This window comes from Drosophila simulans, chromosome X, assembly GCF_016746395.2.
Source record: "Drosophila simulans strain w501 chromosome X, Prin_Dsim_3.1, whole genome shotgun sequence".
Lineage (NCBI taxonomy): Eukaryota > Metazoa > Arthropoda > Insecta > Diptera > Drosophilidae > Drosophila > Drosophila simulans.
In genome coordinates, this window is record NC_052525.2 from 9,146,568 (window position 1) to 9,160,396 (window position 13,829).

A 13,829-nucleotide genomic window follows, 5' to 3' on the forward strand; every position below is an offset into this window, starting at 1 on the left:
CAGACTGGATCTAAAATCGTACACACATATATATATATATTTTCTTTTTTTTGAGCAGATTTCTCGGCCGATTTGGATTTGCTCTCGGTGCTGGCTTAGGGCGCTAATAATATCTATTACAATAGCACATAAATTAGATCGTTTAGCTTAGGGTTAGTTTCTTTTAAAATGTAAAAACTACAGAGGAGGGAGTCCTCCTGTTTGCCCTCTCGAAACCATAATCATTTCGAAAGAGCACTTTTCCTATTGCAGATATTCTTTACAATTACGCAATTACAGGTGCTTCTCAGTGTGTGTGTCACTTTTTTTTTTTTTTGCAATTTATAACATATATAGAACAGACTGTGTGAGAGATTGGGGAGTGCCCAAGATGCTTGACTTAAGTACAGGCTGTGCTCTGCTTAGATCTCTGCTCTCCGTGCCAGGTGCTGGTCTGAAGTCTAGTTAAGTTAGCCGTCGTGTGGGTTACAAATGCACAAGAAATGTTCGATAACCAAATGGCATACCATTTGCTCTGAGGATTTATAGATCTGAGGGTCTGATGACTAACAACAGATCGGAGATCCTTAAATTCAAATTCAGCAATATTGAAATAAAGAAGATATTCAAAATATTACAATCGTCCTGTTAAATAGCAAATACAATCAATTTGTTAAAAGGTTGCAAAGTTTTAAGCAAGATGGTACGTTAAATCTAGTTGGGTTTAGGTCATTTTACAAAGCTATTACCTGTTCAGTTATCTATCTTGTTTAAATTGAGAATTTTGATCAATTATTGAATACAGCTCGTTTTATAATAGATTTTCTTTTGGTGTGCTTGGTGGTGGTTCAGTTTTACTTGGTTAGTGGTGTTTATGATCGCTTGCGATCGCAGTTCCATTGTTCTGTTTTGGTCTTGGTGGTGTTTGGTGAGTGTGATCGAAGGAGAGCTTCGTTGGTTGGGTCTTCTGCTATGTCTTATACCTAGGTCTTGCCATACAATTCTTTGTGGTTTCTCTTTTTGGCCGTGGAAATAGGAAAGATTTAAGGGCTTGATGGTTGATTTGCCTGCCTCTACATGAGATACATACTTGTTTATATATCCTCTAAGTTTTTGTTGTGTATATATAACGTAGGCGTGTATAATAAGAATCACAAAGATGAAATGACTTGCGTTTGGAGTCCGAGTATAAATAATAACAAAGCTGGGCGCAATCAGATCCGGATCTATGAGCTGTGAGCATTTGTTCACATGAAACTATGGTAATAATAATAATAGAAATTATATTAATTACAATATATGGGTGCCAGGACACGCGCTACACGATATAAATAAATATTAAAAATAAACACTCGACAGTTGAACAATCTGCTTAGGTTGGGTATTTCTCTTGGTTACAACTCCACGTCCTCCAGCTTGACACCATTTCCTGTGAAACACAAAAACGTGCCCCGGATCTTCAGTTCTCGGCCGTTGTGACGACTGCCTTCGGTCGCCGTATGTGCTCCGATTTGTGATACAGGAATTTAAAGCTCGATTTCTGCTTCTCCGTGAGCTCCACAAAGGAATCTGTTGTTTCGTTTAGATCGATTAGATTGATTGATTTCGATTTTAGCCTAATGACGAAATACCCACCGAAGGATACGTAGCCCAGGTTGTCGGTATCCAGAGCATAGAAGAGCGCCTGGGCCTTTTGTTCATTTAGCTTGCCGCCAGCGTGTCTCATTAATCGCACAAAGCTTTCCCTGTCGATTTGCTGACTGGATTCGCTGTAGAGCTATTAATTGCAAATAAATAAAATTTAAAAAAATCACAGTATTGTACAGCATATATATATATTATATTACATGGATGAGGGCACGCAGGAAGGTCAGAAGATCGGAATTCTTCAGTTTGCAGAAGAGGGAGCAAAGCAGGAAGCTTTTTAAACTCACTGTGCCCGCCCGTCGCTAAAATGAGTGAAATAGACAATAGACCAATTAGAAAGAGACAGCACAAGAGATATTCCATCATAGACTTACGTGATCGAGCAGGGCAAACAGCTTGTGCAGATGGGTGTTCTTTAGATCCACCTGGAGCAGCTCGCCAAACGTGATGATGTCCAACCTATCCGTGTTGGCTAAACGAAGGAAGCCCTTGCACAGCTCCGCGTCCCGTTGGCTCTCGATCAGGCCCAGCTTCTCCATGGTGCGCTCGATCTCGACGATGTCGCCAGGAAAGGGAATCTTCATGTCGCGGGCACGACTCATCACAATCACATCCTCGAACGAATAATCCGAGGTGGGCACACCCAAGGCCCTAGAAAAGTTGCATACTTAGTAGGTATTGGAACAAGCTCGCTATCTTGAAAGCAATCAAGCGCCTTTAAAACTTATTTTAAGCAATATTTGTTTACCTCTCAATCGAACTAAATGCTTTGATATAGAGCATAAACTAGAATTTAAATGCTATAAATAGTAGGAATGGCAAAGCAAATGGCCTATTTCATTTGTACAAATTATGTTTTTGCACAATTTCCAATTTCCATTTCCGGCCATTCAATCGGCTATTGCCCCACTTACTTGGCCATCACCTCGCGCACATTGTTGGCATACAGATTGGCATCAGCCACCTCGTCCTCCGATGGTGTGTACACAGGCAGATATTCGATCTCGCAGCGGTTATAGAACTGCGTCATCGTCAGCCAGAGAAGGCGTAATCTAAATTAAGCACGGAATTCAAATAACATTAGTATTTGACCTGAAACCCAGTTGATTGCCCCTGTTGGTTACTCACACTCCCGGTCCGTCCCAGGTCCAGGTGAAAGTGTCATATTTATTTGGATACTTAAGGAGCACCGGCTGGACGGGCACACCCGGATAGAATGCGCCCGGTTTGAACTTAATCAGAGCCGTGCGATTGGTGCAGGTGCCCTCGGCGAAGATGACCACCTGTGGCCAGTCGTCTGTGGAGCGGGCTCGGTCGACAATGTCACGTATGGTGTTCTGGCGCGAATTGGGATCCTCGCGCTGCACATAGATGGGCTGGGCATAGTTGATGATCTTTCCGAGCAGCGGTATGTCCGCCGTCTCCCGCTTGGCCACTATCGAGGGCGGGCCACTGGCCACGACCAGGATGGAGTCCACGTAGGAGGAGTGCGGTGCCACCACCAGAATGGGTGCCTCCTTCGCCGTCGCCGCTCGACCCTTCATGGTCACATAGTGGAACGATCCGAAGGTGTACACCATGCGCATCCCACGGGCCGTCATGCATTGCATTTGTCTGAAAGGTGTGAAGAGTGATTATGTTAATTAGCCAGAGTGGCTTGCAATGGAGTGTTATATTAGCTCACTTCCGCCAGCCGGTGAGGGGTTTCGCTTTGAGATCATCCAGGGTCATTCCATAGAGTCCAATGCAGGCGAACATCCACGCGGAGATTAGGGAGAGGACGCAGCCCACCACACGGATGGGCAGGAGCAGAACTGTCAGCACATAGATCTGGAAAATGGAATTAGTAGGAGTAGTAGGAGGCATGCATGTGAAACTGGAAACTCTGAGACATTCAATGAAAAAAGTAAAAGCCTCTTAAATGGTACTGTCGTCTATTATTTATTGTTTATTTGATTTATATTGGGCAAAACAGATCATAGCAATATACATATATCATAAAAGTGTCTTCCACCGGCTGCCCAGCCCTGCTAGACTTCACTTTTAGGACTGACTATATTTACTAGTGGTGGATTGAGATCGACTTGACTTCTATAGCACCAATGACAACCAGGCGGCCATCAGGCAGAATCCTCCCAGTGTGGCATACGGCTGCATCCATTTCTCACCCGTTAGGGCGCGATAGTACATGGAGCCGCTGAAGGCGAGGGTCCCGGTGATCATCAGGGTGCCGGTGAGGAATGGATAATGGGCCAGGGGCATGGCCATCAGTGCAAAGGAGTGCAGGAAGTGGATGCGATTGGCCACATCGGCAAACGCCTGCGAGTCCAGTTGCTCCCTGATGCTTTCGATGTCCCGCAGCACATACTTGCAGTAGGCACTCATAAAGATGGCCGATGCGCCGCCGATCCCGGCTAGCCGCATAAAATGGTAATGATATCCGGCGAGGCAGTACAGTGAGCTATGCGAACGCATATACGATTGCGCCGAAGGATGCAGTGCCACGACGGAATCCTCCACTGGCATTTTCCAATCCTCCAGTCCGATGCTCTCCAAGACGGCGTTCGCCGACGCGATGACAATCTGACTGAATGGATTGCCCAGGATGAGATAGTCCAGCGTTTCGGCCATTGACATTGTGTGATTGTCTTGCCAACTTTTGCCACAATAATTTTGACGTAATGCCAAAAATGTACATACGTATAGGTGGACAGTGGAACTTCTATAGGGCGAATAACTATATATTTGCTAGAGCTGCAAAAACATCGTTGTCAAGTGCAATCGATTTTAAATGATTTTCAGTTGAAAACATCGATACTCATTTCGGTGACATTTGAAACAAAGAACTAACATGTATGTAGATCTTAGCAAATTGGAGTACTTAACAGATATTGTATATGTGTATATACTTTCATATATTACTATCCTTAATCATTTGGGGTACATTCGCACTTGATGGGAGTACGATAAGTACAGTACATCAAATACACGTATCGCTTATCGGATTGAAGGCGAAAATGTGCAAATTAATTTATGCAAGCAGACGCCTATTAATATAGACCCCACAAATCAATGGATTGGCAACTAACCAAATGTATGCCCCATGTTTACATTTTCCAACTGCCAATAGCCAGCCAGCAGCTAATCGCTGGCATATTGATATATGGCAAACTTATCAGTCGAGTGGAGGCCCGCCGGTTAACGCACAGAACTTTGCCCGTCGATCAGGCCGGCCCTCTTGATAAAAATCGCTTCCAAGAAATCGCATGGAAATAGCCCGGAAGACCACAAAATGTCTGAGGCAGGCTATATTGAAAGCCGTGGGGGTTATCTCCTAATCCACATTATGCTTTTGGGATCAGATTCGAATTTGTACTTTTCGGCACGCCAAAATCTCATTTGAATATCTATTTATAAAAAATCGAATGATGTGCATAAACATTTGAAAATTACAGCTAAGTGCAGCTAAATAGTAGCTATATATCGCTTATATAGCACTTATGCTATAAGTAAACTAAAACTAAACTATACATTTCCTAGTTAATCATTAAAAATCCAATTATTCGAATGTCGGTTAGCATATAACCAAATGAGCTGCATGCCAACTTGATGGGAAGTACATAACAACAATTTCAGGGCCATTTTAAAGTGCCTTGAACTTTGGTCGGAAGCGAAATGAAAGCGAAACGGGTTTTTGTTTTCTGCACGCAATGGGGAACCCCCTTCACCCAAACCCCCCTTGATTTTCAACCAACCATCGAGCTTTATATTTATTCATATATTATTTTAGTGGGTCAATGGCTCAATAGGTGCATCGCTTCCATCTCCCCAGTTGATCTCAGGCCGTGTGTTACTATACTATATTATACTATACTAAATACAATTTGTACGCCCCACTGCAGTTATCAATTTTGTTGCTGCTTTTGCAACAATTATCATTTATTATTCAAGACTTTGAAACTTGACTCAGCGATAGCGCAACTCGGATGCGTCACATGGGGATCGTTTTGTTTATATAGTATTTGTTTACCTCGCGTGATTCCAATATATGGGTTAATGGGAACTTTAAAAACTACTTCTAGCTTCTCCTTTTTCAAATAAACTTTGAAAAGGCAAGTATTATTCAATAATGGAAGAAGAATACCTTTAAATCCCTTAAGCAATCGCTACAAGTCATTGGAAACACGCCATATTCGCCGTGAATCAGCCAAACAATTAATCATAGGTGAAAGAAAATGTGGGTGTTTGACTTTTAATTACGTCTACAGGTGTCAAAATGGAATATGGATATGGATATGGAAAATAATTTATCAGCTTAATTCTTGGTATAAAGAATGGTAAAGTATAGCTATTTCTAGATTAAATACTAATATCCTGCAATTTAAATATGTTATATAGTGTAATCTTTTGACCTATGTAGATAGTTTCTATCCAGTATTTCTTTAATATAACAATATTATGAATTTTGTTCTGTGTGCAACGATTAACGGAAATTATACCAATTCCCGGGCAAATCTGCACTGATCCGTAAACAAGGCAAAAAACACTTGTATTTGCTTTTGTTTATTATTGTGTTATTGCCACTCGGAGCAATTAGTGCCAAGTACATACATACTTACATACTTATATACATATGGCGGGCGAGGTTTACCAAAATATGGGAATTATGGGATGGGGCATGGAAATACTATAGGATACCTAAAATGGCAAATTCTCCCATTAGCCCACGTGTGAGAAACTCGAACCGTTTCGCCGATTGTCCGATTATGGGGCAGTAAAACACCTGACATTGCAATGGAAGTTCGTGATAAAGTGTCGCGTTAGCTGGTGGGGTGATATTCTGCTTTTGAGCAATTCAGGGTGGTAAGTATGTATAATATGTATGTAGGCATGGAACTTGAAACCCGAGAGACTTATGGCATAACAAATATAGTTAGCAAAAATGAGTCAAGACATTATTTTACTGACCACAATGATTCTTGGTAGTATACGAATAATATAATATAATAAATAATATATTTTCGCAAAGGAACTTTGTGCAAGCTTACTAATAGTATTGACTGCTTGGGATTCATTTCTATAAATAAATGTTACAAATTGCAATGGACAGGGTAAAATTGGGCGCTTATTTAAGCAAATCTGCTACACAAGACACCCAATGAATATATTATTTTATTATTAATTTGTAGTTCTTTATCGTATTTAAAAGATAACATTTTTGGCCTGATAAAATCATGGGGTCATTGGCATTTGGAAAAGAACGCCACGACGTACAACAAGTACCCCTAATTTGATAAATATTAGGATTTATGTAGATTTAAGATTAAGTTGTCTAGATTTTATTTATCGCTATATGGTTTCGTTTATACCTTTGTCTTAAATGTTTGGTCGGTTTACTCTGTACACTTCAAAATAATTTAGTCTTTAAAGAGCCCCTATATCATTTTATCCCAATATATTCTCCCATCTCTTTCGAGCACCCGCTTAAAATGGTCAAAGAAAACGGTAATAAAGCGGAACTAAGCGCCCATTGACATGGCGAGTGCGAGCGAGATGGATTGAATAACCAATACCAATAATAACAACAACAACGATGTATAACAACAATAACGGCACACGAGCCAAAAGAACCGGCGTCGCAGCAGCATTAGCAATAGCAATAGCAACAAAATGCACAACAACAAGCCCCCTAAGTTGTTGGCCTGCCAACAACAAAGAGAACAAGAAAATCATACGATTCTCGCTGCCGCTGGCAAAAAAAAAGAAAACGCTGACGTAGGCAGAGCCGTCGGCAGAGACAGATAAAAAAAATCAGAAGGAAGAGGCGGTAGAAAAAAAGCAAAGAGTGTAACAAAAACACTGCGAGCCAGAACAAGAACATTGACCAAAATGTAACGGCAAATGCATGTCAAGTGCAATGTGAAGGAGAGAGATGGGGCAAAAGAAAGTTCTTTGGGCTCCTACAAACTCCTCCCGCTCTCTCTCTCACTCTCTAGTTAAGATCGGCAGGGGCGGGTGTGCAGAAGCTGGCAAAGGGATGAAATTTAATTTATATTGAAATGTAGCTTAACGGGTATTTTGCATATATTTTAAGAAGGAAGAGCTCAGAGAGCCCCCCTTTGGATGCGCGCCTGGAGATCGCACATGTGCCCGATTTGCATGAATGACAGAGTGAGATGGCTAGCGGGAAACGGAGGAAACAGGGGCGTGGGATAGGAAGAGAATGGAACGAAAGGGGCGGAGGGGGGGGAGACTCACCTTGGCCACTTCTATGTGACTGTCGATTTCGATGCGATGGACAAACGGATTTATGTAGTTGTACCCCTTGGATGCCCACGTATCCTCCTCGGAGTCCCGTTTCGTCAAACTGGCGGCCACTCCCACATCAGCGACATCGCCCACCACCCCCGCCGGCGGAACTTCCTCGCCGCCCGTTGGCTTAATTGTCGACGTTGTCATTGCCCCCAGTTACTCCTTTGCTTCTCGCACACTTCTTTCTCTCACTTTGCTATCCACACCACGCACTCCCCGCACAGCGGTTAAAAAATATGTAAAAAATATATAAATAATAACAACAATCAGTGTTATCTCCTGACTGTCCACGACTTCACTGGCTTTCAAGCGCTGCCTTTCGCGTTTTCGCCCACCGTTTTTGAGTGGCAATTTTTGTATTTTATACCGCAAACTCAGATCGCATAGTATAGTTATTGGATTCGCTGGTGAGCGACACAACAACAAAATACGTTTTGCAAACTCTTGGATGCGCAGTTTCGCAACACTTTTGCCGCCACGTTGTGCAGCACTGCATGGTCGGGCGATAGATACCAAAAAAATAACGTTGGAAATACTCACATTAATTTTTGAAGATCAGGCATTCTATACTGCGTGTTAGTAAACGCAATGCTTCGGTCTTTTTTAAGTATTAGTGCATTATTAAAGAAAATTAAACTAATTCATGTTAACTATTAGTACTCTTAGTTGTGTTGCCCTAGTTCAGCTAACACTATTTCGTATATACATTATGCAAAGATCTGGCAACGCTCCGGAAGTAAGCGCGCGAAAAATTTGAATTTCAAAAACAGAGTTCCCCTTTAAAACGTTTGACCGTTTGACCGCTTCACGTGCTTCGCAGACACAGCATCGCGCCATCGATTAGTTTTATGGCACGGGTCTAATCCTAATCTTAATTTCTGGCAGCAGACCCACGGTTCACGGCCCAGTCATCTCATGTGTCTGAAACGTGTTTGGTTTTGTCCCAAAAACAAATATCATACTTTACGCGATCTTAATCGAAAACGTTTCCAAGGCAAGACACCTAGTTAGCTGGCAAACATACATATGTCTAGGCAATATATATATGTAGCTTTATCAACGGTTGAGAAACGCCGACCAATCCAACCAGTTTTATTCCGTTGCGTCGGATGGTTAGTTTTTCGAGATAAAACGGGTTATTCGCCACTGCGATGATCACCTGCAATCTTAAGTTTTCGTTTTTTCTTTTTTCAAAGGCGGCATTAACTGTTATACGTCGGTGACCTTGACGAAGTTTATTCGCCGCCCTTTACCCCGTGACCTTGCCCAACGCGACTCCATTCTGCACGAAAGCGAAAGGAGTTCCTGATCAGGGGAATTCATACACACGGCAGTAGTATGTACATACATATGTACTTATGGTGGAACTATTTCTGGTTGACCAAGCCCCCCTTTTTCGACGCCCAACGCATAATCAGCCAACCGCTTCCAAGGCCAAAAATGCGATTTTTAATGACTGCCACTGGAATTCTATATTTTAAAGTACTGCGATTTTTGTTCAGCCAAATTACCCAACCATGTATTGACTTAATTAATATATATGCATTAACAAATATTTCCTATTCATTAGCATATCCGTTATGAATGAGACACGTTTATAAAGGAAACTATATCAAAATCTCAAACTGAGGATACCTTATGTGTTTTTTATTATAGTTAGCTTAAGTTTCGTTTTGACCTTGTTTTGCTATTTTTAAGATAATTCCTATGATTTTGATTGTATTTTTTTAGTTCTTATATATTATACTTCGACATTATATTATTTTATTTATTATACTGTTATGTGTCTGCTCACATGTGGCGTTTATTTGTTTTTCTCTACTTTTTATTATACCGCGAATAATTTATTTATATATATGTATATACATATATATATTTTAATAGTAGCAAACAACAAACTATTTCTAAAACGAAAGTGTTATTATGATAAAAATAGATTTCACTATTCTAAGTGCTTGTGCTTTATCCCCTTTAATTTATATGCTAAACTTATTGGACTGTAACGTATAACATGTGCGTTTATTTCTTTATTGTTTTGTATATTTTTCAGTAAATATTTCTGTGACAATTTTTAACATTTTTTATGAGTTTTTTTGCCGCTAATTTCGTTTTTATCTGTTTGCCCGCCTGATGTGTGTCTTTTTTCGCCGTTTTTCTGTCAAATGAATTTTCCGGCTTTTGGCCAAGCGTCTCGTGAAGTTATTTACAGTTGCCAAAAACGTATTATAATTAATGACTTTTGTTTATAAAACGAAGGCCGGCGATTTTCACAAATTTTCCATGCGGTTTCATTGCCTTCTGCATTGACCCCATCAAGTGCGAGCGAGATGTCATAGTCAGAGCGAGATGGCATGCCAGCGGTCGACGTCATCATCATTGACGTCACAGTCGAAATACAAATGAAAAGCTAATATCATACGATAAAATGTTGTAAAAAATCGATTATTTTGTATATACAACACAGAAGCGATGAGCAAGCGCACACGGGCAAACCCCCAAATACAATCACAGAAATACCCACACACACACATACACACACACACACCGCGGAGAGCTTTCAGTGTGTGTGTGTGCCATGGGGCGAGCCCCCAAAACTGGATTCCCGAAAGTGTGCTACAAGCGAAAGAAGACTTCGCAGGTATAACAGTTGAAGGTGACACTGGAGACCCTGGCGATAGGACATGTATAACAGTTCTGTAATCCCAACGTTGGATGACGAAATCGGTGGAATGCAAGGCGTGGTTGGGCGGGTTAAGCCACTTCACCCAAAAGGTTATAAAAACCCATCTGGAACCAGTTGATTTTTGGTATTTATCTGGTTCTGTTGACAAAGGGATTTTACTTCAAAGAACCTGTTATGAAATTCGAAAGCTACAATGTAAATGGAAATTCCCTGAGCCAATTTTTCCAATAGTATGCAACTCCTTGGGATTTATCAAGTGGTGGTAAGGTATTCAATGTGAACAATTTGCATACACATTTGTTACATGCGTAGAATAATGAATAATATCTTACATCTATTCAGATTTAAATTACTCTCAGTTTAAATGTAAAACTTATGCTTTTTCGGACTAATCAGTCAGACTATTCAGAATGTATTTCTATCATTTCAAAATGAATAGGATCTTTTCATTATCTCGGCGATAATAAGCTGACTCATAGGTTCCATATATATATGTATATATATGTGTTTCCCTTATACTTATACTTATACATACTCAATGACACGCCCCTTCTTTAGACCCCCTCTCAAGTGACTTGGCCTCATTTTCTGCCTCCTTAAACTGATCCCCGGCCCCCTTCCCCCAACCACCATCCTCTTTCGCATTCGCTTATAGCAATTTCCGTAACTGTAGATAAGAAAAAGAAACAACTACTAGAACCACTCCTTGTCTCGTTTGCCATTATAATCTATTAGACTTTATATATGTACATTTGTATTTGCAAGTGTATCTTTAAGGCGATTAACATTTTCGCACACTGTTTGCAAGGCCCTATAAACTTATTGCATTAAACACTCTTAAAAAAATATTCAGATATTTATATGATTTAATATAAGTAGATCACTTCAAATGCAGAAATAATTGCGGCTTTAAAATGCATATTTCAATAAAAATGAATAGTTGTAATATTGTAAGAAAATAACCTATGACAATTCCTAAGCTAATCAAATTTTATTAAGTGCATCCTATGGATGCTTTAAGATCTTCAAGAGTATTAACCACTTCGTTTTTTGAATATTTGCACATGTGTGGTATCAATTTTTTATTTATTGACGTCTGTTGGTTCCTGAGTAACGGAACGTGTAAGCGAGCCAGATAAACAATTAATCAATTCTGTCGCACCAGCTAGAACACACACCCACACACATGCACTTCGACACACCTATGATAGCACACACCCACACACACATGGGTTGAAAAGAGAAGGGGGAGCGTCTCTTTAAAAAAATAACTTTTTGAAATCGTCAAAAGTCATTGAATTTTTAATGCACTTTGCACTGTGCGATTTTTGGAGCTTTATTGCGCTAAACTGGCGTAAACAACTAATGGATTTTGTTATTGTGGCGAAATAATTTCGCAAGACACGTGCAGCAGAATGTGTGGGAGAGAGATGGTGAAGGGTTGAGAGAGCGTGAGGCGGAGGGAGTTGTAGTTGTAGCTGCTTTAAGCTAAACGTCATCGCACTCTTGCCCTCTTCCTCTTCATACCAACAGTTTCCGGCGGGGGGCGTGTGAGTGAATGGAATAGGAGCACAACAAGGGGCAAGATATAAGCAACGCTGTGAGAAAATGTGGTTACACGGGGTTAGTTGGAGGAGCCTAAGCGGGCTAAACATTTTTATTATTCTCTATTAAATATATCTCTTAATTCTTGAAAACTGATGACCATCTGACTTCTGGGTGCTAGTTTCTGGCCCCCGACTGTTGATGTCTGGTCTTGTATAACAGTTATGAGGCCACATGCCAGCACACACGTTTGCAGACATGCCCTCTCACATACATTCCTACAAACATATGGATACATATACCTACAGACATACGTTCGCATGCCTGTATGTGCACATGCACTCTCACTTGTAGTTGGAAACGCTTTACTCGTTGTTGCTGCAATTACGGACGAGCCTCTTTGGGAAAAATGCTGGAAAACAAAAAAGATCACAAGACATAAACAACAATGCAAAAACGCAGCACCGAATGGAAATTGCACATGAAATCTAGCTGCAATAATATGAAACAACAAAATTCCATTGAATGGAGAGCCAAAAAGAGCGAAATAGAGAGGAAGAGAGAGAGAGGTTTTGAGAGAGGGAGGGAGGGAGCGGAACTTCAAACTGGGCGGCACGTACACACACAAAAGAGGGCGGGGCGGGGAGACGAGCCCCACGGCACTGAACAAAAATACATACAAATGCAAAGATATATGTATTTGAGGATGTTGACGCGTCGCCAGAACTTGAGAATTCCAAGAAGCGGTAAAAACGGGTGAGACGAAGGTGGTTGCGGAGTTGGGGAGGGGAATGTAGCTGTCAACAGCTACGTAAACTGGCTCTCCCATTTTTCTGGGTAAACCTTGCTCTTTCTCATCTGAAAAGGCACTGTTATACTAACACCGATGCAGAGGAAGAGCGAGATCGCTGAGAGTGGGAAGGCGGTTGGAGGGGCTCGGTGTCGAACAGGGGGTTCAAGGAACGAAGCCAATACGCAGGCAGCAAATAAAATCCGATTGGCGACTTTCAAATGCGCTACCATCATTAAATGGATATAAATACATTTATCTCTATCAAATAAAAAAGTGTTGCCTACTAACTGTCGACCCGTAATGGTAAATATAGTATAAGTAAACTGTGGTCCTACTTTTAACCTTCATCCTTACACAATTTAATATTCAAAATGAAGACAGTCTACATTTTTAGCTTGAGCTTAATACAAAAGAGATAATTTATTGGGCCTAGGTGGCGTATGAGTAATAAACGTATACTGAATATTTTCTAATAACTTGTTTTCTAGGTAAAGTAAGGAAAACTGTATTTTCTAATATGATAAAAATTGGTGAACAGAAAAACATATGTGTGTCACAGAAATTCCATTGCACCCCACAGTTTGTAGGGTGTCAATATCAGCCAAATTGCTGACGACGACAAAAGGCGGCTCTCTCATAAGCGGAAGCAAAAAGAGAGAGCGTCGCCGCCAGGCCCTGTAGTTCTGCGTTTATGGCACGATAAGAATGAGATATTTCTTAAAAATGTTGTAAATTAGTTAGCTAAGAGCGTAATTAATATCAATACAAATTTAACACAATGGTAATAGGCAATCAATTGAATTTTTCAAATAAATGCAAAACCATTAACAACATAAAAAATAATTATTTTTGTTTGAAGAGAAAAGCCTG

General features: G+C 40.7%; 2 protein-coding genes across 2 annotated transcripts; both read right to left on the reverse strand.

The window, feature by feature from the left end:
- Window positions 1-11: 11 nt before the first annotated feature.
- LOC6725550 (lysophosphatidylcholine acyltransferase) lies at window positions 12-8,420 on the reverse strand. The gene is made up of 8 exons (XM_016172802.3): window positions 7,885-8,420; window positions 3,311-3,456; window positions 2,755-3,240; window positions 2,541-2,678; window positions 2,001-2,277; window positions 1,827-1,928; window positions 1,615-1,756; window positions 12-1,548 (listed from the first exon to the last, which is right to left on the reverse strand). Exons 1-8 carry the CDS (start codon window positions 8,083-8,085, stop codon window positions 1,439-1,441), a joined length of 1,602 nt encoding a protein of 533 aa, XP_016038688.2. The 5' UTR covers window positions 8,086-8,420; the 3' UTR covers window positions 12-1,438.
- On the reverse strand, window positions 3,552-6,604 carry LOC27206354 (transmembrane protein 256 homolog). The gene has a single exon (XM_016172801.3). It carries the CDS (start codon window positions 4,261-4,263, stop codon window positions 3,718-3,720), a length of 546 nt encoding a protein of 181 aa, XP_016038689.1. The 5' UTR covers window positions 4,264-6,604; the 3' UTR covers window positions 3,552-3,717.
- Window positions 8,421-13,829: the final 5,409 nt, after the last annotated feature.